General features: G+C 53.0%; 1 protein-coding gene across 1 annotated transcript in view; it reads left to right on the forward strand.

Moving 5' to 3' along the window:
- The window catches only part of fhod3a (formin homology 2 domain containing 3a), a gene marked incomplete at both ends in the record, with an annotated part of 64,591 nt that overhangs the window by 39,650 nt on the left and 22,441 nt on the right, over window positions 1-2,500 (forward strand). Inside the window, 1 exon segment of the mRNA XM_084455520.1 lies at window positions 663-925. Coding sequence (XP_084311646.1) covers window positions 663-925 — 263 coding nt within the window.

Below are 2,500 nucleotides of genomic sequence, written 5' to 3' on the forward strand. Positions count from 1 at the left end.
CCATTTCTCCATCCATCCCTCCATCCCTCCATTCCTCCCTCACTCCCTCCCTCCATTCCTCCATTCCTCCATCCATCCCTCCATCCCTCCCTCCCTCCGCACTCCCCCACCTCCACAGAGAGGAGGAATATGAGGAGGAAGAGGAGGAGGAGGAGGAAGGCGAACCTCCAATCACAGAGTCTGATTCTGATGAGAAGGAGGGGGCAGATGTAGGGTCTAGTCAGACCACGCCCAGGTACTGTAGGAAACGTCTGGGAAACAGACCTCTGTGCTTCATACCTTTTCCAAAAGAATTATGGGAACCACACCGTTAAAACTGTAGTTCATCACCCCCCCACTGTCTTGAAAGATGTTCTCTTGGTACAATGTTAATACTCATGATTCATGGCGTGTTTCACCTTTTCACTCCCCCTCTCCACTCCTCCATCCACCCCTCTGCTACCGGCCGTCCGGTTAGAAACCACGCGGCAGACGTTTACCGGACACACCTTCAATCCGACACCATCACCTCGGAAAAAGACAAAATGGGAAAGGAGAGAGAGGAGGAGGAGGAGGAGAAGAGGAGGAGGAAGGAGCCCCCACCCACGCCGCCACCACCGCCAACCCAGGCTCCCTACATCCCCGCCCCCTCCCCTCCAACCCCTCCCACCCCCCTGGCCCAGCCCTCTCTTCTGGCCACGCTCTTGGCGAGGAAGAAGTCGACCGTGATCGTCCCCGCCAGTACGGAGGTCGGCCCGCCCCTGAGGGGCGTGACCCGGGGCTCCCCGGACCGCCTTCCCTACCTCACCCACTCGCCTTTCCACCTCTTCTCCTACGACCTGGACGAGGGCCCCATGGCCCCGGCTCCGGCCAAACACAAGGAGGACTCCAACTCTGCCGTCAGGTCAGAGGGACCAGAATGGACTCAGTCTCCCATGAGTCCACGGTAGAAACAGGAAGAGAGTCAGAATGGCAGTTTGCCGGGAGCTTTTTTTTCCACCTTTCTGCTCACCTGCACTTCAAGACCTTCCTTCACTTTATCGATTGTTTGGCGCCGCAGTATTTCTCACTTGTCTGCCTTCCTTCTCACTTTACTCAAATCTCTAATCAAATCTCGTCTTCTCCTTGTCACTCGTCTTCTCCTCGTCACAAACAACTAAATATTTTCTTTTTTTTTTTTATCTCTTCCACCGTTTGACTTTCTTCCTTGACCTCACCTACGAGCCCGTCTCTGCCTGGCTGGTTCTATCCACCTGATCCCCTTAATGCACTGATCTTTTGTTTGGCCACTTCTTCTGAGAAACTCTGTCTGCTGGTTCAGTTCCTCTATACCAGCCTCACTCTCCTCTATACCAGCCTCTATACCAGCCTCACTCTCCTCTATACCAGCCTCACTCTCCTCTATATCAGCCTCACTCTCCTCTATACAGTACCAGCCTCTATACCAGCCTCACTCTCCTCTATACCAGCCTCACTCTCCTCTATATCAGCCTCACTCTCCTCTATACCAGCCTCACTCTCCTCTATACCAGCCTCACTCTCCTCTATATCAGCCTCACTCTCCTCTATACCAGCCTCACTCTCCTCTATACCAGCCTCTATACCAGCCTCACTCTACTCTATACCAGCCTCTATACCAGCCTCACTCTCCTCTATACCAGCCTCTATACCAGCCTCACTCTCCTCTATACCAGCCTCTATACCTGCCTCACTCTCCTCTATACCAGCCTCTATACCAGCCTCACTCTCCTCTATACCAGCCTCTATACCAGCCTCACTCTCCTCTATACCAGCCTCTATACCAGCCTCACTCTCCTCTATACCAGCCTCTATACCAGCCTCACTCTCCTCTATACCAGCCTCTATACCAGCCTCACTCTCCTCTATACCAGCCTCACTCTCCTCTATACCAGCCTCACTCTCCTCTATACCAGCCTCTATACCAGCCTCACTCTCCTCTATACCAGCCTCTATACCAGCCTCACTCTCCTCTATACCAGCCTCACTCTCCTCTATACCAGCCTCACTCTCCTCTATACCAGCCTCACTCTCCTCTATACCAGCCTCTATACCAGCCTCACTCTCCTCTATACCAGCCTCACTCTCCTCTATACCAGCCTCTATACCAGCCTCACTCTCCTCTATACCAGCCTCACTCTCCTCTATACCAGCCTCACTCTCCTCTATACCAGCCTCACTCTCCTCTATACCAGCCTCTATACCAGCCTCACTCTCCTCTATACCAGCCTCTATACCAGCCTCACTCTCCTCTATAAAAGCCTCTATACCTGCCTCACTCTCCTCTATACCAGCCTCACTCTCCTCTATACCAGCCTCACTCTCCTCTATACCAGCCTCTATACCAGCCTCACTCTCCTCTATACCAGCCTCTATACCAGCCTCACTCTCCTCTATACCAGCCTCTATACCAGCCTCACTCACCTCTCCCAGCTCAGCCTCCTCACCTCTCCTAGTATCACTGCAGTAGTCTCTCTTCACTTCTCCTAGTATCACTGTAATA

This window comes from Borostomias antarcticus, assembly GCF_949987555.1.
Source record: "Borostomias antarcticus genome assembly, chromosome: 21".
NCBI lineage: Eukaryota > Metazoa > Chordata > Actinopteri > Stomiiformes > Stomiidae > Borostomias > Borostomias antarcticus.